Below are 20,512 nucleotides of genomic sequence, written 5' to 3'. Positions count from 1 at the left end.
GGTCTTGGTTGTGTGTGATCCCACCTTCATAAGTAAAGCGGCGGGGGTGCTAACCCAACCTAAACCCGCTAAATAGTACATTTGTGTCGAATGATTTTGAAAGGTACAGTGGGGCCACACGGCGGACACTGTTGCCTCACAGCAAAAAGACAGGGTTCGTAACCAGGTGTGACCGAGGGTCTTCCTGTGTGGAGTTTGCATGTCAGTTGGACATTGGGTGAGACGATCAATGATGGAACCTCTGGAGTTAGTGATGAGTTTTAAGTTGAAAGGTTTCATTGAAGACTGCTCAGATCCAAGGACAACTAAGACAATGAACAGTAAGGCGTCATCACAGATTCTGGTGATAAGAATATGTGGGTAATTAAGCTTGAAAGTGGCTGAACAATTAGTACTTTAGATTTATTTTAAGTTTTTTTTAACATATGAATAGTTTTATTTCGCATCGTTGATGTTTTTACTGTGAAGTAATATCAAAACAAGCGCTTTTACTTTGAAATTTCTGTAAAATATCATCATGAGTATCTTTATTGTGATATATCCTGATGGAATAGTGTGTGTGTGTTATAATTCTAGGCTCATATTGCCCACCTGCTACTACTGCCGTATACTAACAGTTCCACAGAATGTAATGCAGTGAGATGTGTGGCAACCTTACAGCAGGAAACAATGAGATTCTTCACATTAAAGGCACAGGATACAGAATTTAAAAAAAAAAATAGAGAAGAAGCAGAATATGTAAAATCAGACTCAAGACCTACATTTCTCCCTGTATTTATACATGAGCTGGTTTTATTCTTTGGTATAAATGCATTTCCTTATTACATATTAACTTTTTGGCACGCACTACAGTCCAAACACACTATGGTATAATAGTATGACAATAGAAATGTGTTTAGAACATAATGGAGGATGAATTTCAGTTGTTTAGTTATTTTTCATGTGACCATATTGTTGCACTGACCTATACACGCTCCTTTATACCTCACTGTTGTTACCAAACTGGACATTACTTTAGAAATACAACCACATTTCTATAACATTAACTCCATATTCAGAGGTTTTATTTATTTATCTATAACCCAACCACTGTTTTTTCCTCAGATTCAGGTCTAAATCTAGTTCCTCAGGTGATGAAAATACTGTTAAAGGTGAAGTTGTCCTCACAGGACTGCGTTATTCCTATTCCTCCAGTATGACACAGATGAAAATATATCTGGAATTATTATTCAATTCAAAAATAGTCATGAAAGATTGTTCATTTAAAAATATGTGTGAGGCACGAAGTGACGACAAAATGCTAAATATGGACAGTGTTTGCACACTCAGAGCGGAGGAGGAAGAGGAGTTACTCCTTCTTGTTGGTCTCCTGTCCTTCAAATATGGGATACTTGCTCTCCACGTCAGCCCAAGTCATGGTGCCGTTTGCCATGTCACGGACCATACCAGGTAACTCGGAAACCTGCAATATATTTGTAAATTAGTAAAAATTCACGCAAACAAACTAAGTGAATCATTAAAGCTTTTGATATTTTAACAGCCCACCTCAGCCCTGATCTGCCTCATCGAGTCTCGCTCTCTCAGCGTGGCCGTGTGCGGCGACTTCTTCACCGTGTCGAAGTCGATGGTGATGCCGAACGCGACGCCGATCTCGTCCGACCTGGCGTAGCGGCGCCCGATGGATCCCGAGGAGTCGTCCACCTTGTGAGACACGCCGTTCTTGGTCATGGCCTCGGCTGAGAGAGAGAGTTAGAGAAAGGAAGAAGAGAAAAGCTCACAAATGAACATGTCGGTAAGCAAAAACTTTACATTAAGTAGCAGAAATCTGACTGTTAGGATTACATATCTATATATACACTCACATAACTGGGACACGAATGGCATAAACTCCTGGTTTGAGCTCAGAGGCAGGATGGTGCACTTGTACGGGGACACGGGAGCCGGGAAACTGAAATACTGCACCAACAGATCAATCAATAAATAAATAACCATTCATTAAAACAGTGGAGAGGGATTGGCTGGGTTTTAAGAACACGTATGATAAAATACAAATCACATTTGTCTGTAGTATATAGATGTGAATATACATTCATACATATAAACGCACGTATGTGTATAGATATTTTATTATTATACCTGTAATACACACTATAACTTGTGTTTTTATTTTATTTATAGTATACATAGTGTTTAAATGCAGTAAATCTATAGGTATAGTCAGTATAATGTTAGTACTAGTTTTGTGTTAAAAACAAGCGCTCTGATTTGTCAGCTTCTTTAATGTGAATCTTTTTTTTTCTCCTCCAGATGACAAAGAAATCATTACATTTTTGTTAGAACAGATGAGTTCATTACGAAAAGAATCATAATTTGCAGCGTTATATGCATTTTGCATTTCTTCTGCTTCTTAACTACTAAACCCACCTCTACGTCTGTGTTTCTATACATATAATTACTATATATGCTCATTTTATTTTATTTACCAGACCCGAGGTCTACGCTGCAGCTCACGAGGATCCTTAAAAACATTAAAAAAACAACTTTCTCACCGTCCTCTGTTCGTCTCCCTCTCGGATGCGGAACGAGTGCTCGAAGATGGAGTACATGATTCTGCCGATGCCGAACGAGGGCTCGATCACGTTGGGAACGATCTCCTCCACTGTGGGGGGAAAAAGAGAGCGTTCAAGACCCCGACATTAACACGCATGCAGCTCGCTCCAGCTTTTGTGCCCGCGTGTCTCATTACCGTGCAGGGTTTTCTGGAACCTCTTCACACTGACCATGTCCTTGGTCAGTGTGAATGTTTTGCCCTCAGTTTCGATGCTGAACTGCCTAAAAAAAAAAACATGAACACAACATTTGTCAGATCTAGATGAAACTAATTCAACAAAACACTCCATGCATTTGAATTCTTACCCAGCCTGACTGAGAAGCTTCTCCTGGTTGGTGATGTAGCATTCGTCACAGACGGCCAGGAAGTCCAGAACCAGCTTGGCGTCTTTCTTGAAGGCCATGCCGACGGCGCCTTTGTTGGGCTCAAACTGAACCACGTTAACCACTTTGTGGGAAGACGTTAAGGAGGAAAAACACGGAGCGTAATATTCCAGCACAGGGAATGTAAACGGTGGTATTTTGTCTGCCAGCTGCACGCTGTACACAATAATACAAAAAATGACGCGCTTTTTATCAGCCAGTCTTTTGGAACTTTTGGACGACGGAGTATTAGGGCCAAACTGAGGAGAAACTTTTTTTTATAAAATCATAATATTGTGAAAATAAAGTCATAAAAGGGAAAAAGTCCTAATATTATATTTCAAGAATAAAGTCGTACTATTAAAAATGTCATTTTGCGAGAATAAAGTTGTAATATTAAAAAACTCGTAATATATTGAGAATAAAGTCGTAAAATTAAAAAAGTCTTAATATGAGAATAAAATCATACTTTTACAAGAATAAAGTATTAATATTAAAAAAGTTGTAATGTTATGAGAATAAAGTCGTAAAATTAAAAAGTGAAAGTGAAAATAAAGCAAGTTTAAAAATCCGGATTTGGGCAGAGTTTGCTGCAGAGGAAACCAGTGCAATTACTTAGTGTGTTGGCCTGATTGTTTACATGGATTGTTGTTGTAAATCTCCAAGAATTCGCTTCCTCTTCCTGTTTGCCTCCTCAGCACAGAGAAGCTGTGGAAAAAGACTGTTTACCTTTGGTGCCGTTTCCGTCTGGTCGCGGCCTTTGCATGACAGTAGACTTATGATGTGGTCAGAATCATGACTGCTGGAAGGATATGGGCTCTTTCAGAGGCTTCTCTGCCACGAGAGGGACTTTAGTCGCTCTGGTGTGACACGAGAGATCATAGCAGGAGCGATCGGCGCAGCCCACGATTTCTATCCAGCCCTGAGAGAGAGTGAGAGAAACCAGACATCATGTACAGTACGTGAGGATAAAACCTGCCAGATAATGAGAATGAGAGAAGGGCAGAGAGGGCAGGCTCACGTAGGAGGTTAAGGACTCTGCGTCCCAGCAGTCGCAGGCGTAGTGAGCCATCTCGTTCTCCATGTGCTGACGGAAGCGCACGCGCTCTTTGGAGAGCCCGACTTTGAGCAGGTACAGGTAGATCCTTCCGATGTAGTAGCCCAGAACGGAGTTGTTGATCACGCCCTGCAGCAGGCACGCAAGGATTTAAAGACAATGTCATACCGATATTTAGCCCGATACGATACAGTCATTTAGTCATTTTAGATCAACGTATGAAGCTGTTCACATTTGTGCCGAGTCATTTCAAAGACATGTGTAACAAATATTATCTATTATATATGTATATATATATATATATATATATATATATATATATATACGGTTGCTTCCTCATATAAGCGTGGGTGGATTTAATCAGACGCCACACACTGGTAGTTTAATATTTTTAAATGATGGTTATATGTTCATATGTTTTCAGGACAGTTCAGTAACTCACACATAATGATAGGTTTAATCAAAAACAGGCTGTACCTGCTCCACAGCATCGCCCAGCCTCATGATCTGTGCAGGCTGCCCGCTCGTCTGAGCCTTCGAGGAGAACAGCAGGATCTCCAGGTCGGCCAGATTGGGGAATTTGGGGTGGACTTTGTCGTTGGGGTCCACAAAGTGCTCGATCTCAGCCATGGTGAACTCTCTGCACAGAAGGAGGACGGAGGTTTACCGCGTATGATTGTTAATAATCTGGATCTTGCGAGCCGCGTTCAGGAGCGCGCTCGCGTCTCGTTACCTGACGCGGATGAGTCCGGAGCGGGGAGAGATTTCATTCCTAAAGGAGTTCCCGATCTGGGCGGCACCGAAGGGCAGTTTCCCCTGGTTGAACTCCAAGAGACGCTTGAAGTTGAGGAACATTCCCTGAGCTGTTTCAGGCCTCAGGTAGCTGCACAGAGAAGAGTTTATTAAGAAATATAATGGCACTTTTCCGCTACATAGCGGCATAAGACACTTGAGACACACCCGTACCCGGGTGTGTTGCCTCCCGGCCCGATGGAGGTCTTAAACATCAGGTTGAAGGAAACAGGAGGCGTGAGGTCGTTCCCCGTGGAGGGAGACTTGACGTCGTACTTCACAAAGAGATCGGCCAACTCCTTCTGAGTGTAGTTGTCCATCTGAAACAAAGGCAGCAGTGAGCATCCGGTGGTTACTTCTCCACCTGCAGGTGTCAGTGTTCTTCACAATGTCTGACATGACATGAAAATGAAAGCTATAAACAGTCAAAATTAGAACCCAGAGGTTGCCTTTGTGGGTCGTTGCATCGATACCAGCGATTTACATTTTTCAGCCCGAGTGTGTCGGCCCCACCTGAGTGATGACGTCCTCCATCTCGTCGGCCTTCTCCTTGGAGCACGTCTCATCAGATATCAGTTTCTTTAAGTGAGCTGGGGGTGAAGAACACTTCCGTTAGCAGCCGCCAATCAAGCACAGAGATGCAGAGCAATGAGAACTTTTTATATCTCATATTCTCAATATTTTTTTTTTTTTTAACCTGAATATATCGACTGATATGAACACACAACTCCTTATATAGACATCCTGGGTGTGTGTGTGTGTGTTTATAGGTCACATTTTCAACGACAATCAAAATACACAAATTGCAAATCAAATATCGATTTAATCATTCCAAAATATTGTATTTTTTATTTGTGTGAAAAGACACTTTTTGTTTGCAATGATCAGAATTGTGTCTGCCACTCTGACGCTTGCTTTTGTGCAGAATTGTAAACAACAACAAAAACATGGTGCAAAGAACAAATCAGGGAGCGCAAACGCAACAGTCAGAGCAAAAGTGTATTTTCTTTCTCAAACAAATAAAAATACAATATTTTCAAATGATCAAATCAATATTTGATTTGCAATTTGTGTGCTTTTTTTTGATTTTGTGGCTCATTTTGGTTTGCTTTGTGAAAAGTGTTTGACACAAATCTAATTCCATACTAACCCAACTATACTATGTACTCAAAACCTGAAAATCCAGTCACCTAAGAACTCCAGCTTCAACCCCAGACCTGAACTGAATCCTGCCTGGAGACAAATGCTCCACAAAGGCAGGTGAAAACCTGCTGGATCTACAATAATGTCGTCAGAAAGTTCACTAAAAGCTCATGAATCTGACACAAGTTATTCTCAGCTATGACGGGCAGGTTCTAGATGAATATAACTTATAATTTATTTGCAACAAAAGCTCCTCCTTCTTTTTTAGAGTGAAATCTGACCCTTTTTTTTCTAATAATGGAGAGAAATGGATCCGACAGATCAGGGCGGAAGGAAAAAAGAAAGTCACCTTTCAGCAGGTGGTCAGCACGGTAACACTCTCCAGTCTTGGCGTCTTTCACCATGTAGTCGGCGAATTTATCCACGTGCCCAGACGTCCTGAGAAAAAAGAGATTGAAAGTGGGAGATGATACGAGTTTCATTCACAGAAACACACCGTTGAGTTGGAGCGGAAGGCGTTTATTTACTTGAGGACGGGCTCGGGAGTCAGCATGGTGCAGTCGATCTCCAGGATCTGCTCCTCCTGGATGAAGTGCTGCCTCCACACCTGCAGGATGTTGTTCTTCAGGGCACATCCCACCGGGCCGAAGTCGTACAGGCCGCTCACACCTGAGAGCAAAGTCAGAGTGAAACTTTCACTCTCTGTGAGTGTGTGTGTGTGTGTGTGTGTGTGTGTGTGTGTGTGTGCTTCAAGTCCAAACCATTGCAGAGTAGTTTTGCTTTCACATTCATGATGATTTGCATCACATTTTTACCTCCATATATGGCGAAAGCCTGAATGTAGAAGAACCTCCTCTTCAAGGTGTCCTCCATTTTTACCCTGTCCACAGTCTCCTCCTTGGGCTGAAGAGCCAACTCCTACAAGTGAGGATGCATTTCATCGTTTATCACCTTTGTTCGATGAAAACGAAAAGTAAAAATCAAAAAACCAGCAGTAGTTGAAAACCTCTGGGGTCTGACCTTTGCTTCAAGGATCTTCTTGCGGGCTTTCAGCTCAGACACAGCTCTGTTCACCTCCTGCTCGGAGGCGCCTTTGTCCTTCAACTGCTGCACCAGGTCGCCCTGCGAGGAGACATGGTGTTTCACTTCCTTTCAGTTTATTTAGAAGACATACACACATAAAATGCACATGCATGGGATTAAATGCAGCTTTTAGTTTTGAATGGACGTCAATTAGTTTGACGAATCGTATATCGTTGATTATTAATCAATTGATTGACAAACTATTTTGATAATCAATTTATGGGTTACACAGTAGATTTGCATCAAATAAAAACGAGAGTTATTTGACATCAGATTAGATTAGGTTTTGACTTTACTGATCCCACACTGAGTTAATTCACTTATTACAGCAGCAACAAAGTGTCAGGGGATGGAGGAGTGACAAATAAAACATAAAAACACAAACACCCTGCGTTTTATGCAAACAGTTACTCAATGAATCGAGAAGTTAGTCGACTACAATAACCGATGATGGCGATCTTTTATGATATAGTTGTCAGCAGCAGCAGCGTCAGGATGAGGAATCTGTTCCAACTTTCACTTTTCCTTTCACGCATCGATGCTCGACCCGCCGCGTTTTTCCAATTCATGCACATGAAGTGTAAAACACTTTAAAGTTTAAAGTGTCACAGATTAACAGCAGTAAATATCATCGTCACGCGCGCTTTGGAAACGTGGACACAAACGAACGCCCACACATGTTATTGTTTACAGATGTGAAAACACCTGGAGGGAGAGCTCACCTGCTCGCGCACAGCTTCTCTCAGAGGTGCGAGGATTTGTTCCATCTTGACAAGTATGAGGAGTCTCGCGCGCGTGTGTGTGTGTGAGTGAGTGGATCTGCTGCCTCCGTGACCAGCTGAAGGTCCAGAGAACTGACTGAGGACGAAGCGCCTCTACTCCGGCTTTGAGCTGAGGGAGGAGGAGGAGGAAGAGGAAGAAGAAGTAGTGCAGTAGGGGAGGCGCCTGTTTTCTACTCTGTGAAACAAGGGCTTTTGTTGCATCAGCCAGAGGTTTAACATATGCTGCTCTAGAAAATGACTGTACATCAACTTTAGAAACTCTCACTCTAATAATGACCTCCTGCTTCTCCTGGGGTCGCTCTCAGGGGAGCAGGGGCGTTCCTAACTTTCCAATACCTGTAGAAGAGGGGGGCCACACTGTCCACACAACCACAGTGGGTTTTAAAAACCACAGCGGATCATTGCCAAAGATTTGATTTGGCAGAGATTCCTTCCTGACAGTTTATCCAGACTTGGTCATAGAGTTAAATTACCTCCAGATTTGTCAATTTAACAAGACATTCCGTCCAAATCACAGACGTTCTGTTTTTTAATCATTTATCAATTATGATCAATAAAAAAACCTATTTAGAGAAGTGATTTCTATTGCTTTCTATAGACTCTATGTCCGATATCTCATTGACCAATGCTAAATTATATTTTCACCTTATTTCAGTTATTTATTTTCAAAATGTGTGGGCAGTCTCCCTCTGTTGGGCTCATGAGGTACAGCAAAGGACTGTGTAAGACCCAGTAGTGTTTAAAATATCCAGGTTTTGTAACTTAAGCTTTTCATAAGAAATATTAGTTAGTTAATATTGATAAATAATGAATTAAAAAAAACATTAAAGAAGTCATTAAGTAACAGGTGGAGGATCATGGTGATGGAGGTGTGGATTTTAGGAGGAAAAAGGAGTGTGTGTGTGTTGTAATTTTAGGTTTTAGGATGCAGAATAATTTCAAAATTTAAACTTGGCTGCTCTAAAAACTGTGTTCACTTTAACAGTTACTGCAGGAGTAAGTGCAGCTGCAACATGAACTAACCTATTGTATGGTTGGACACCTGACCCCTGTTTTCTTTCAGTTTACTCCTTCCACTCAAAAGTTATCCAGATAAGTTCAGGTTTAACCTATAGTTGCGCCAAACGACTGACCAATCAGATGACTGGAAAGTCTTCAAACTCAAAATGAAAATGAAAATGAAACCGTTGCGTGTCCATGTCCAGTAAGTGCTGGCGGTTTTTATTGAAACATTGAAATATCTCAATATGCCTGAAGAGTGAAAAGTTAGACGGCTCCTTCACTGCAGACTCCAAACATCCTGATTACATTGTCTCCCTTTTTGTTTTTTTAAAACACGGATCATTCATGGATGAAATGTTGCTCATCAAAAACAAACAACAGTCCCTGTGCAAGCTTTATCCACAACTGTTAGATATGATGAATACATGATGTTTTCATGGATTGTAGTGGTGAGGAGCACGGGGGGGGGAGGAGGAAGAGGGCGGCTCGGTGCACCCCCCCAATGTAGCTTATCACAATACGCTTGCAAACTTTTCTTCCTAGTGATGCCTATGTAAAAAGTCTGTGGATTTTATCCCCCCATGGATCGAGTGGCAGCGTGGCGAGCTTTTACTCTTCGGCCGCGCCCTTCTTGCTGGTCTCTTGTCCTTCAAAGATCGGGTACTTGCTCTCCACTTCTGACCAGGTCAACGTGCCGTTGGCCAAATCCCGAATGATCACGGGCAACTCACTGACCTGTGGGCAGAAGAGACTTTCAGTGTATAATACTATGAGCAGAACGTGAATAAACGCACTGGCAATCTTAATGACGTTATGAAGCGTTTTTTCTTGACACGACTCCTTGTGATGGCGCTAATTACAGATAAGAAGGTAACAGAAAACTCTTCACAGCAGCAAATCCTGCTTTTCAGCCTCTTTTGTTTTTTCTCCCCTCGAGTATTTGTATCATTTAGAAACACAGATATTCCACTTAATAAAACCACAGTTCGCCGTACCTCAGCCCTGATCTGCCTCATCGAGTCTCGGTCCCTCAGAGTGGCCGTGTGTGGCGTCTTGTTCACAGTATCGAAGTCGATCGTGATGCCAAACGCCACTCCGATCTCGTCCGTCCTGGCGTAGCGGCGCCCGATGGATCCCGCGGAGTCGTCCACCTTGTGAGACACGCCGTTCTTGGTCATGGCCTCAGCTGACAGAGAGAGAGGAGGAAAAATACCATTTCATACCACTTCAGATAAAAATAGAACGTGTCCGATATGAGTACACGAGTACTTACATAGTTCCTTCACGAAGGGCATGAATTCCTGGTTTTGACTCAGAGGCAGGACAGAACATTTGTATGGAGCTACAGTAGCCGGGAAGCTAAAGTACTGATGAACAGAAAACAGAATACACTTTAAATTACACAGAAAATGCAAAAAATGTTGATGTCAAAATCTTGGATAAAACGGCACAGTCCTAATACTGGCTGAATTCCGCCAGTGACAGATTCAAGGCATTCATTCGACTCACCGTTCTCTGTTCGTCACCTTCCCTGACGTGGAATGTGTGCTCAAAGATGGAGTACATAATCCTACCGATGCCAAAGGAGGGCTCGATTACGTTCGGGACGACCTCCTCCACTGTGGACGACACATACAGGTTAAAAAGAAGCTGTGTGTTACAGACGTCGTCACTCTAGGATCCTTCAGCTCCCGCATGTTTATTAATAGGAGAATCTCACCATGCAGAGTCTTCTGGAACCGCTTCACACCGACCATGTCCTTGGTGAGTTTGAACGTCTTGCCCTCCGTCTCGATGGTGAACTCTCTGCGAGTGAAAATAAAGACATGGACTTGTTTTAAAGAACAAAGCTTCCCCCCCATATTGACCCATATATGCTGAACAGAGCACTCACCCAGTCTCGTTCAGGAGCGTCTCCTGCTCTGTGATGTAGCATTCGTCACACAGGGACAGAAATTCCATGGCTAGCTTAGCTTCCTTCTTATATGCCTTCCCGATGGCTCCTTTGTTGGGCTCAAACTGGACGACATTTACAACTTTGTGAGGAGAAATTAAGGAGAATGACCTGAGAATTTTGTAAGCAGCTCTTTTTTTTCGTTTTAGCATTAACTGCAACAATTTAAGGATATGGGTTCTTTAAGAGGCTTCTCTGCAACCAGCGGGACCTTTGTGGCTCTTGCGTGACATTTCAGATCAAAGCAAGACCGGTCTGCGCAGCCCACGATCTCGATCCAACCCTGCAAGAGACAACACTTTTAATCTGACCAACACCAGCTAAAAACTACAGAAAACCTGTCTGTGATGTCGCATACATAGGAGGTTTTGGTTTCAGCGTCCCAGCAGTCACATGCGTAGTGAGCCATCTCGTTGTCCATGTGCTGTCGGAAGCGCAGCTTGTCTTTGGCGACACCAACTTTAGTAAGGTAGAGGTAGATCCTACCAATGAAATATCCCAGGACGGAGTTATTGATAACACCCTGCACGAGAGAGAAGGTTTTGAATTAGGAAACAACTCAAAAATCACAGTTTTAGAGCATTGGGTTCCTGAAGTCACTCTTACCTGCTCCACGGCATCGCCCAGCCTCATGATTTGTGCAGACTGTCCACTGGTCTGAGCCTTAGAGGAGTATAATATGATGTCCAGGTCAGCTACATTGGAGAATTTAGGGTGGACCTTTTCAGTAGGGTCCACAAAGTGCTCGATCTCAGCCATGGTGAACTCTCTGTGTGAAGATCAGTTTGCATCAAGCAAAAGATTTATTAAGAAAAGTGCGAGTGGTAGAATGGTGGTTCGGCTCACCTAACGCGGATGAGTCCAGAGCGTGGGGAGATTTCATTCCTGAAAGAGTTTCCTATTTGAGCAGCAGCAAAGGGCAGTTTGCCCTGGTTAAACTCCAAGAGTCGCTTAAAGTTGAGGAAGATTCCCTGAGCGGTTTCAGGCCTCAGATAGCTGCAGATCAAAACTTAGGTCAGAATAACTCCATGACCGTTAGACAAGAAATGTGGGAACATCTGTGTGTGTGTGTGTGTGTGTTTTACCCTGGCATATTCCCTCCTGGTCCAATGGATGTCTGAAACATCAGGTTGAAGGAAATGGGAGGTGTGAGGTCATTTCCTGTAGTGGGGGACTTGACGTTGAATTTCACAAACAGATCGGTCAGTTCTTGCTGGGTGTAGTTGTCCATCTGAAAGAAGAAACATTAAATCAGTCATAAATCAATCATCGATAGCTTCGTCAGTAACCGTTTTTCAACATATTCCGTTGACATGTTTACTGACCTGAGTGATGACGTCGTCCATCTCCGCTTTCTTCTCTGCCGCACACTTCTTATCAGACATCAGCTTCTGGAGATGAGCTGTGGGATTTGAACATAAAAAAAACCCATTATAGTTAACTTGTATAGTTCCTCTAATAAATGCAGTCCAAAGTTCTTCAGCAACGCTTATTATACAGAAAAAAAACAAGAAATATGACTATTAACACATCAAAACAAAGGCAAATCTAACACAGACTCTCGCCAAGTCTTCCAGGTAGTGGTATATGTATATTCTTTGCTGTATCCAAAGCCTTTCTGTCAGCCATTTGGCAAAGCTCAAGCCTCTGATCCCAGCTGCTTGAATTGCGATGAAAGCATGTGTGATTTCAACTGGTACAGCCACTTCCACGCTCCCCTCAGGCACAACAGTGATACACACAGACACAAGCCAGCCAACCAACAGCAGCCAATGGCAGCACGAGTTTGGACAGTGTCCATGTCTCCCTCTGCAGAACCTCATGAATAATACAGCTGAAAGTCCTACTCCACTGCAGGTGCTTTTGGGATGACTGCTTCATACCAAAAGTTGGTCTTTATTGTTTTAGGATACCCCTTTTACTGTTGCACCACACAGCTGAAGAAGTAACCATGGTAGTAATGGGCAATTTCATTCACAACCCTTGGCAGAAAACACGTTTGACAGAACCCAGAATGTACGCAGTTACCTTAACAGACGTATACTGTACATAACTGCACCACTCCATCTCTCACTCGACCACTCATCATCTGTGTCTCACTAGAGCACTCACTTATGCATAAAAACAACACAGTTTTATTCTAGGAAACTGTTGAAATAATGAAAAAAATACTGTGATATGAATGTATGGTCATGCCGGCCAGCACTAGGATGACATACAGGCAGAATTTATAAACTGCTTACCTTTGAGGAGGTGGTCAGCCCTGAAACATTCTCCGTTTTTAACATCTTTCACCATGTAGTCAGCGAATTTGTCCACATGTCCTGATGTTCTGGTGAAATAATAAGAAAACATGTAAGGAATCACATGCATCATGAGATGTGTTTTTCTTGTTTGATTGTGTTTAAGAGTGTATCTGCAACCGGGCTATGGAAAGCTGCAATTGTGACAGCCTCCATGCATGAAATTGCAGAATCAATATGTGCCTGTTTATATAAAAAACCCACAGTTCAGCACTGTGGAGCTGACTCTGGGAACCACCAGGCAGTGATGTGATGTGAAGGGTGTGATTCCTACACATCTGGCAGTGACGGGAGGCATTTCAGTTCACATACTTGAGGACGGGCTCAGGAGTCAGCATGGTGCAGTCGATCTCCAGGATCTGCTCCTCCTGGATGAAGTGCTGCCTCCAGGCCTGCAGGATGTTGTTCTTCAGGGCACAGCCCACAGGGCCGAAGTCATACAGGCCGCTCACACCTGAGGAAAACACCATATGGTAACAAAGTGCTTACGACCCATCTGTACTGTCGTGTCCGCTAATGAAAAGAGTGATGCCTACTAATACGTTTTTTAATCTTACCTCCATAGATGGCAAAGGCCTGGTCATAGAAGAACCGCCTCTTGAGGGTATCCTCCATCTTGGTTCTGTCAACGATGTCATCTTTGGGTTGCAATGCCAGTTCCTGAGATGAAAATTGTATAACATTCTTTCAGACACAATAGACGATACCATGATCTCTCTGCTTTGGCAGAACGTCAACACATTCTAATCCTTCACTAAGTCTAAAAATCTATGAGGTTAATGTCAGAATTTTAACTTAGTCTAAACGTGCAACACAACCTTGTTATTTGATGACAAGTTGAGTGAGCTAATTAGCATGTCTTCAATTTGCCAACTAATAATGCACAATGATGGCTTTGCAACAGTTCGGATTTATAGAGAGAATTTGAGATTAAATTGGCAGTTAGACCGGGTTACATTCGCTCACCTTGGCCTCCAGAGTCTTCTTCTTTGCTTTCAGTTCAGCTACAGCTTTAGCGACATCCACATCGGGGGCACCGTCCTGTTTCAGCTGACGAACCCGGTCTCCCTAAGACAGACAGGTGGGTTTTGAGGTTTCCACACATCAAAGTCCCAGAGTCAACCACATCTGAGCTCATTTACAATGACATTAACTTGTGTTCATCAGTTATGGTAACAGCATTATCTTGTCCAATTCTGGCATATGTTATGCTGCTTTCACAGCTGGTCAAACTACCATGGGGCACATGGCATTAATGCTTTTTTTTTCTGTCCTTCTGCAGGTCCCTGTGACTCCAGATCCAGATTCAGGCCTGTTAAGTTGTCTACTATTAACATTAAGATTACCAAAATGTTCTGTTAGAAAAAAAGTAGTTATGAGTCCAGGACAGTAGGATCCAGATCTGACACAATTATTAGTACTATTATTATAAATGATTTCAGCGATTGCTAATGGAGAAGATGCTGCTGCTGCCGCCAAGAGACCAAACCCCTGTCATCACAACAAACAGTCTAACCCCCCCCACCACCACCTTTTGTTCGTTCATCCAACCAAGCTGAAGCAGATTTGGATCAGATTCTTCCGAACATTTACTCCCACTAAAAAAGGGAGTTTTCCTCCCCAATGGGTTTGCTTATTGTGTAAAGAACTGAGTTTCTCTTTCTCTCTTCAACGTGAGGCCTTGAGATAAGTGAGATTTGTGTGATTTGGCGCTACCCAATTAAAAGTGATTTGATTTAAACCCCACCCTGCACTCAAATGTCTGCAGCAGCACACTCACTGAAACGTGGCAAAGGGCGCAGGCAGGACTGCTAACGAGCGTTAGCAGCGAGCTACTCATTCATTGACAGCTTTATGAGCAGCCGGTCGGCTATCTGGTTGGCCCGGTGAGCTACCAGGCTGCGGGCAATCAAGTTTTAATTAATCTTGAGTTGACCGGCTTAGCGGGTTGACTTTTGAGATAACTGTTCTTTTGGTACCTGTTCTTTGACTGCGAGCCTCAACGGGGCGAGAATCTCCTCAATGTTGCCGTCCATGGTTCGTCCTTCTTCCGCCAGCTGCAGCCACAGGCTTCCCTTCTTCTTCTTCTTCTGACACAGGCAGACCGAGCTGGACAACGGCCTGTTTCCAGGCGACTTCGGCTGCCGAACGATGCGGACCGTGGAGAGCGGACAGAGGGTGTAAACCTCGGTGCTGGTCCTCGACAGTACTGCTGCTGCGCTACGAAGAAGAAGCATGGACCGACCGCCGTAATGCGAGAAGAGGAGAATGATGAAATCCTCAAATATACGTAAACCACGCAGCCGCTTCCGACTAACACTTTCGCCACCGCCACAGAGGCATTTGTTGACGTAGTGACAGATTCGCCACGCAAACTGCCTTATAGTTGTGTTGTTCGAGTAATCACAGTCATGGTTTATTTAGCTTTTCTTATTAACACGTTATTATTTTTTCCACTGTGCACTTGGCAGGTAGGTTTTGATTTAAAATATATAAATAAAAATATTCTAACTAGTGTGGAGGTAAATTGAGATGGGGGTATTTTGACGCACTAAAATCATGTCATGTTTGAATATATATTATTTAAAAAATGACGTCACAATAACAAAAACAAACACAAAACAAGTTTGAGGAAACTGTTGAAAATTGCCTCCAGCAGTTAAGGTTTATACCACATGATGGCGCCACACGCAAACTGATGATAGACTGTGGTGAAACAAATCCCACAATAACATCAGTCATTAATGTCTAACTGCTGCATTTAACTAATTAGTTAACATTTTCTGTTATAAAAACACCTATAACACCAACACACAAGCAGGTTTCATTTACTCTAACATCTGTTGTTTTGTTTGTAGCATGTTGTTTCTAATGTTTGTGTTTGTTCATTTGTGTCCAGGCCTCATACTTGTTCCCTTCCTGAACGGAACACTGTCCCTGAATCTATGCGGGGTTGTCCTGGCGGGGTCAGCAACTTGAAGAAATGAAGTAGGAGGCCCTTGAATGCGATTCCAATTCCTCACTGAACTACACCCAAGTTCAAGGACCCACACTCTGACACCAGATTTATTAGAACAGTGTTTTTCAATCCTGGTCCTGTGGACCCACTGCCCTGCACATTTTAGATGTTTCCCTGCTCCAACACACCTGATTCAAATAAATGGGTCGTTATCAGGCTTCTGCAGAGCTGACCATTTGAATAAGGTGTGTTGGAGCAGGGAAATGTCGAAAACATGCAGGGTCGTGAGTCCCCAGGACCAGGACTGAGAAACGTTGTAATAGAAGGCAGTGGAAAAGGTCGAATTATGGATCCTATCAAAGTAAATATCAAGGCGATTATTTATTCAGCAAGAATACATGGCTGTGGGGCAGTGGCACTTGATTTCCTTAAAGAGGGAAATGTCGGAGGTTAAAAGTGATTAATATTGAACAAGTGAATTTTCCACTGCTTGGTTTAAATGCATCCTGTCTTTTACTATCTGTGTAATCATATTCAGTGTTAAATGTGCACTCACTGGCCACTTCTTTAGGTATTATGAGTACCTATGTGCTTCAAGGTCACTTCAAACCAGTCTTGCCATTGTCCTCTGACCACTTGCATCAACAAGGCATTTTATGTTCTCCCAGAGAACTGCCATTGACTACATATTTTCTCTTTTTTGGACCATTCTAAAGACAGTGGTGTGTGTGTGTGTGAAAATCCCAGGAGGTTCAGCAGGTCATCTTCATGCATAATGCACATATGCATGGTCGCACCATGTGATTGACTGGTTAGATATTTGGGATAATAACTAGCAGGTGCATGTGAAGAAGTGGCCACCGCTGAGTGAATTTGAGGCCATACAATGTGAATGTGTTGAATATCAAACGGAAAATAATGATTATCAATCGTGCTAATCCCTCAATTTTCTTTTACCATAAAACTGTGGATTAGAATAAAGTAGAATAGCAAATCTCTGTGGGGCGCACTAAGACATAAATACAATAGATAGAAATATTAATTCAAGAAGACTCAGGTTCACACCCTGGTTGGTACAAGAGCCTTTCTGCATGGAGTTTGCATGTTCTCCCCGTGTGTGCGTGGGCTTTCTCCACGTTCTCCTGTTTCCTTCCACAGTCCAAAAACATGCAGATTTGGGGATTAGACAAATTGGACATTCTAAATTGACTGTAGGTATGGAAGTTAATGGATGTTAGTAGTTGGCTTGGATTGACACCAGCAGCCCTCATGTGGAGGATAAAGCAGTAAAGGATGGATGGACAGAAGGATGGATAAATATATATTCACACTGTACATACACCATTTCCTCCTCTTTTTCCTTCAAGCAATTCATCATCCTGTCTGGATTGAAAGTGACCTGTGCGCTGTTGTACACATGCTCTCTGTCATCAGATTTCAAGTGACCACACGGTCTCGGTCAGACTCGGTAACCTGAGAGTGACTGTCGAGTGCTGAGAAGAGATTGTGGTTGGGCAAAGTGGCTCGTGGACCCGTGTCGCGGTATCAGCTGTGCACAAAGTTTATCAGTGACAGAGGCTCTGACAACACACGACAGAGTATCATGTTGGTCAGGAGATTACATGCTAATTATGACCAGTAACGGACGACAGCGTGCACTCGCCTCCCGTCTGTGTGCCACCACACACTTGTCTCTCAGGTGGGGGTCAACCATGGGCCTCAGCTGTATTAAATTGACAGGGAAGGTGAAGAGGGACAAACGCTCAGACGCGTCACCGCTGGAAATGGACCAGAAAACCACTTTATCTTCCTTGTTATTCTTCGGTTCGCTGAGGCTGAAATAGCACATGAATAATGTTTGTTTATCAGTGCATGTGGAGGATGTTGTCTCCGGTGCAACCAGGACAACATTAGATCCAAGGGACGGGGACGTGCTGCAACATGTAGTAATAATAATAATAATAGATTGACGTGGGCTCTTCATCATGTGGTGAAAACTTCTCAAGTGAGCAAAGTCTCTTGTGGAGAAACTTTGGCAAATATGACCCTATACCCTTATCTCTGCTTTTAGCCTGGACTGTGCTCATTATTTTTAGAGGTAGAGAGAGATGCACTTTTGGCACCAACATTGGTGTTTTTTTGAGCTGCATTATGGGAATTAAGTCATTTTGGAGTGTGGCCAGTAAAGTCTGAAGTCATCTATTGCACAGATTGAGACCTTTTTTTTTTTCAATATGATGGCATTTCTATTAAAGACTCTCGTAAATAATTCACGTAGGCTTTGTGGGTATAGCTCTGAAGTCATGTTTTACATTGCTGAGTTGTAAATACTGAAATATTCTATAATATTCTATATCCCATAACTGGAAAGAAAAAGAACAATGCAACCATATCTGCTTGTGTAGACAGTGTTGAGAGTTCATTTTTCACTAATCCCTCATCATACACATTATACTGTGTCAATTTGTGAAGCCTGCTTCAAATAATTGGAATTAAAACATTGTTAAATTTTAAATTTTCAAACCAAAATTCTAATGTTTTCCTTTCTGTCTGCTAAAGATCCACAAAATATTATTCCAGACTTGCCGATGACCATGGCATGTCTCAGTTTTGTGGGATTTGGTGGGTGCGCAGATGACTATGAAGGCCAATCCGAGCCCGGGATACTCTTTGGCACACTGTACAGGTCAGAGAGGATGTAGAGCCGTGAGGTGCAGTGTCTTTGTTGGCAGACTTGAGCTGCTGCCTCTTCAACACAGCACAGGATCGTCTGCTGCTCTCACTCAGGACTGCACCTTCTTGGACTATTCTTCTCCAGACAGGTTGGTCCATAAATGTTCCTAGTGTTTGAGGTCAATATCAAAGCTCCGCAAAGAAGACTTCATAGTGTCCTTGTAGCACTTTCTGGGTCCACTTTTTGCTCTTTTGCCGTAGTTCAGTTCACCGTACTCGAGAAGACTTTTTTTTTTGTCAATATTGTGGATGGCATTCTGGTCACATGGCAAATAACAAACTGAATTCACCTTTTTATACCTACATTTCTCTCTGGGAAGTCAGAAATGAATCAAATGTTGTGCTAAAACGAATTGTTCTGTTCAGGAATGCAAGTAAACAACTATAATTTGACATCTTAATCAATAAAAAAATGTGCTTTACCATTTTTAAATTTGAAAATCCATGGATAGAAGAATAATAATTACATTTTTGGTGAAGGAGCTGCTATATCCTAGTGTAACCATTAAAAGAAACATAAAAAAAATGATTTAGATAATCACCAACACTGTTAATTTAGGGCAGCTGTGGCTTTGGGTGGTAATGTGTTAAGCCCTGTATCTCATTTTTGTGACTCCAAACCACTCAGCGAGTCACAGAAATGAATGAATATCTTTATTTTGGGTCACAATCATATACAAAGTAAAGATAAAGCTGAGATAAATTTAACACAAACGTGCCAATAATAGGCTGAAGCACAGAAAATCAGAGAAAACACATTTACATTTCAAACTTTTTTTTGGACACAATTTCTATTCCTCATTTCAGAGTTTCAAACATAAACAATCCATGTGCAAACACATTCTCCCTCCTGTTAGTTTGAAGTATTTAAAGATGGTAGTATTTTATTTGTAAAGTTTTTCTCCTCAGGCTGATCTGTGGATGCTTTGAGCTGGGCGTGTTGTTGTTGTTGTAGTGAGGCTGCATGAGCCCGTGGCAGCAGGAGGACGGTCGCCATCTCTGGGTAAACACTGTAACCATATCACGCAGTTGATATTGTAGTGAGTGGAGTGGAGCGTACAGTAGCAGCAGCAGGAGGAGGAGGAGGAGGAGGAGGAACAGGAACAGGGTGATATGCTGCCTGCCACAGCCACTGCAAACACGCACGGCGGCTCCAACGCAGGACTGACGCTTTGTTTGACTGTTACTGTGTCACCCTCATTTTCCTTTTTTCCCCCCCTCCCTAGCTTCCGCTTCGTCGTGCTCGTGAGCTCCGTGGAGTGGAATGGCACCGCTGCTGCTGCTGCTGCAATTGGCTTCCACCACTTGAAATAGAGAGAGAGAGAGAGGGAGAAAATGGGATTTTAATGCTGCATCCAGCGTTAACTCTGCGCGCACACCAGCCAGGAGACTGTAGCAGTTCATCGGCGATGTTTACCACGGAATAAAAACAGCGAAGCCGAGGGTGCACAACATCTCGTTTCCATGGACAACACGTCCATAATAACACAGGTTGCAAATCCGAAAGAGGAGGAGAGCATTTCTTCAAGTCAAGATAAAGGTACGGCTCATTTACGCTCACACACACACTCACACACACACACAGCAGGGGTTATTATTATTATTATTATTATTGTTATTATTCCGAAACCAGTCATGTGCACACATATTTGATTTGCATCTATTTTGGCGCAGACAGATTGTTTACGGTACTCGGTGCCAGTGTGATCTGCAGCCCTCAGTGCAGAGAGG

At 42.8% G+C, this 20,512-nt stretch overlaps 3 protein-coding genes and 1 non-coding gene across 5 annotated transcripts in view; 1 reads left to right on the top strand and 3 right to left on the bottom strand.

The window, feature by feature from the left end:
• Positions 1–770: 770 nt before the first annotated feature.
• LOC122771706 (glycine--tRNA ligase-like) lies at positions 771–7,967 on the bottom strand. The gene is made up of 17 exons (XM_044029420.1): positions 7,771–7,967; positions 6,986–7,087; positions 6,781–6,883; positions 6,493–6,634; positions 6,315–6,403; positions 5,336–5,412; positions 4,997–5,142; positions 4,764–4,913; positions 4,508–4,670; positions 3,995–4,159; positions 3,788–3,895; positions 2,917–3,062; positions 2,747–2,832; positions 2,550–2,659; positions 1,863–1,956; positions 1,546–1,736; positions 771–1,462 (listed from the first exon to the last, which is right to left on the bottom strand). Exons 1-17 carry the CDS (start codon positions 7,813–7,815, stop codon positions 1,349–1,351), a joined length of 2,031 nt encoding a protein of 676 aa, XP_043885355.1. The 5' UTR covers positions 7,816–7,967; the 3' UTR covers positions 771–1,348.
• Positions 7,968–9,017: 1,050 nt separating this feature from the next.
• Positions 9,018–15,362, bottom strand: LOC122771696 (glycine--tRNA ligase-like). The gene is made up of 17 exons (XM_044029410.1): positions 15,069–15,362; positions 14,056–14,157; positions 13,647–13,749; positions 13,402–13,543; positions 13,030–13,118; positions 12,112–12,188; positions 11,872–12,017; positions 11,633–11,782; positions 11,393–11,555; positions 11,145–11,309; positions 10,962–11,069; positions 10,727–10,872; positions 10,553–10,638; positions 10,342–10,451; positions 10,106–10,199; positions 9,828–10,018; positions 9,018–9,567 (listed from the first exon to the last, which is right to left on the bottom strand). Exons 1-17 carry the CDS (start codon positions 15,324–15,326, stop codon positions 9,442–9,444), a joined length of 2,256 nt encoding a protein of 751 aa, XP_043885345.1. The 5' UTR covers positions 15,327–15,362; the 3' UTR covers positions 9,018–9,441.
• Positions 13,195–13,332, bottom strand: LOC122782732. Its single transcript, XR_006361959.1, has one exon. It is a non-coding gene; the product is annotated as a small nucleolar RNA SNORA84 (small nucleolar RNA).
• A 4,100-nt stretch (positions 15,363–19,462) lies between the features above and the next one.
• Positions 19,463–20,512, top strand: part of ctdspla (CTD (carboxy-terminal domain, RNA polymerase II, polypeptide A) small phosphatase-like a) — a 33,755-nt gene continuing 32,705 nt past the window's right edge. The window contains exon 1 of one of the 2 annotated variants that reach the window (XM_044035893.1): positions 19,463–20,321. In XM_044035893.1, coding sequence (XP_043891828.1) covers positions 20,246–20,321 — 76 coding nt within the window. In that variant the 5' untranslated portion in view covers positions 19,463–20,245. The remainder of the gene's footprint in view (positions 20,322–20,512) is intronic. The other variant, XM_044035902.1, reaches the window with a different exon arrangement.

Source organism: Solea senegalensis, linkage group LG1 (assembly GCF_019176455.1).
Source record: "Solea senegalensis isolate Sse05_10M linkage group LG1, IFAPA_SoseM_1, whole genome shotgun sequence".
Classification (NCBI taxonomy): Eukaryota; Metazoa; Chordata; class Actinopteri; order Pleuronectiformes; family Soleidae; genus Solea; species Solea senegalensis.
The sequence above is the reverse complement of the archived record's forward strand: the minus strand, read 5'-3'. Positions and strand labels throughout refer to the sequence as shown.

What these genes read in the sequence shown, in the direction of transcription:
- LOC122771706 (XM_044029420.1), bottom strand. Translation starts at nt 7,815, where the DNA reads ATGGAACAAATCCTCGCACCTCTGAGAGAAGCTGTGCGCGAGCAG. An exon ending in TGGGCGATGCTGTGGAGCAG is followed by an intron (nt 4,160 to 4,507) that starts GTACAGCCTGTT and finishes TGCCTGCTGCAG; the next exon opens with GGCGTGATCAACAACTCCGT. An exon ending in GCCATTCGTGTCCCAGTTAT is followed by an intron (nt 1,737 to 1,862) that starts GTGAGTGTATAT and finishes TCTCTCTCTCAG; the next exon opens with CCGAGGCCATGACCAAGAAC.
- LOC122771696 (XM_044029410.1), bottom strand. Translation starts at nt 15,326, where the DNA reads ATGCTTCTTCTTCGTAGCGCAGCAGCAGTACTGTCGAGGACCAGCACC. An exon ending in GGCCTTTGCCATCTATGGAG is followed by an intron (nt 13,544 to 13,646) that starts GTAAGATTAAAA and finishes TGTTTTCCTCAG; the next exon opens with GTGTGAGCGGCCTGTATGAC. An exon ending in TGAGGCAGATCAGGGCTGAG is followed by an intron (nt 9,568 to 9,827) that starts GTACGGCGAACT and finishes TTCTGCCCACAG; the next exon opens with GTCAGTGAGTTGCCCGTGAT.